Below are 1,715 nucleotides of genomic sequence, written 5' to 3'. Positions count from 1 at the left end.
CACAGCTCTGTTTCTCTGTTGTAACTGTTTGCCCCAGCCTGGATTCGAACCCGGGTCTATATATATATATATATATATATATATATATATATATATATATATATATATAGGATAGGAAATGGGCAGAGATTAGTACAAGAAGAATGTGATGTTATTATTTGTACCTCATCTAATGAGCCGTTCTCCACCCTGAAGCGTCCCGCCCTGTGAATGGCCCCATCTGCATCGCTGGAAATCAGCTGAGAGGGAGACAGAGAAACATGTTTATAATTAAACTTGTGGTCATTTGGGGCTCGTGGCAGGAAAACGCAGAGGTCACCATGCAAACATGGACAAAAACGGGAACCACAGCAGACGCGTCACCGCTCTGTGAAAACAGCATCCAACGTCCTGCAGTACATACAGCGGCAATCCATTTTTCCTTAGTGGAAAATCAACATTTTTACTCTGCTTTGTTCATCTGCAGTTACTCCATGATAAAACTCCACATTTCAGCCCTATTGTCCGTCTCTCCCAAACTAACCTGACTGTAGCAGAGAGAGGGCTTTTACTATAAAACTGGGCAGCCAGTGGGCTGAAAGAAACAGGGCAGGACAGAATTAGAGAACATAATGTATCTGTGTAGTTATAAGAATAAGCCTGTCTTGTTTCAGACGGTAACATTGTGATAAGGGATTCAAAAAGGAAGGAAAGAAACAACACAATACGGATGAGAAACAAATTCTGGAAAAACAAATTTTCTTTAAACATTTTTTTCACACTCTTATCAACCTCTGAAAAATATTAAAATCAAATTCCCAGACTGTGTAAGATCTCTGAATCCAATTTTTTTTTTTTAGCATTTTAGGTCTGTGGTGTGTTTATGATCAATTAGAGAAAAGAAATATGCTGTATTTGAAAGGCTAAACATCTCTGAGGGGATGTTTACATGCTGTTAGGACTTATCTCAGAGATGCCATCTGTCTTCTTGGAAACAGTTTTTTTATTATTATTTTTCCATTTTTCCTCAGGTAAGAAATTCTTGGAATTGCTAATTTCCCTTGACAGACTGACACATGTATTAGCTGTGCTGCACAGAAGGCTGCGGCAGCGTCGCAGCAGCCAGTGTTGATTTAAAACGTTGCTTCTATCAACATCTCATCTAATGGAGGACATGAAAAGGGGAAGAGAAGAATCTCAGATGAAAGTGGGGTGAAATATTCATCCATCTTCTAAAGATGCTTATCTTTGCAGTGCTGCAGAAGGGCTGGACGGGTCGCCACTTCCCATATATATATTTTATATTTTTATTTTCCAAAGCCCTGCAATTTGTAAAATCTGTAGTACTGTATCTTTAAATAATAATAAAAAAAATACCCCATTTAAGTATTCATTTTAATATTCACATATTAAACTCCAGCTCCCTGATTGATGCCGGGTTGCTAGGTAACGGACTCCCTAATCCCTCGCTTATTCCCCTCCTCTTGACTTTCTCTTTGCTCTTAGCTCTTTGACCCTCCCGACTGTCGAGCACAATTTTGTTCCCATCGCTGACAGAGGTCGCCGCTGAGCCAGTACACAAAAAAAACAGAGATAAAATAAAAAAGTGATGTGGATCCTTGCACGCACTGTTTGATGCTCGGATGGCAACATCCCTACAGGAAAACGAGAAGGGAGCTTAACTGTAATGCATCATGAAGCTGTCTAAACATCTAATCATGTTTAGTTTATAATCA

At 39.4% G+C, this 1,715-nt stretch overlaps 1 protein-coding gene across 8 annotated transcripts in view; it reads right to left on the bottom strand.

Moving 5' to 3' along the window:
• garnl3 (GTPase activating Rap/RanGAP domain like 3) overlaps positions 1 to 1,715 on the bottom strand; it is a 71,504-nt gene that overhangs the window by 30,571 nt on the left and 39,218 nt on the right. For all 8 annotated transcript variants that reach the window (XR_001428523.1, XM_015060661.1, XM_015060665.1 and 5 more), the window contains exon 3: positions 165 to 239. Coding sequence is in view for 7 of the 8 variants with exons in the window: in XM_015060661.1 (XP_014916147.1) it covers positions 165 to 239 (75 nt within the window). In the remaining variant the exon portion in view is untranslated. The remainder of the gene's footprint in view (positions 1 to 164; positions 240 to 1,715) is intronic.

This window comes from Poecilia latipinna, unplaced genomic scaffold (assembly GCF_001443285.1).
Source record: "Poecilia latipinna isolate Pla-1442-1.1 unplaced genomic scaffold, P_latipinna-1.0 Scaffold1734, whole genome shotgun sequence".
Classification (NCBI taxonomy): Eukaryota; Metazoa; Chordata; class Actinopteri; order Cyprinodontiformes; family Poeciliidae; genus Poecilia; species Poecilia latipinna.
Note: the sequence above shows the minus strand (reverse complement) of the source record. Positions and strands in the feature narration are given on the sequence as shown.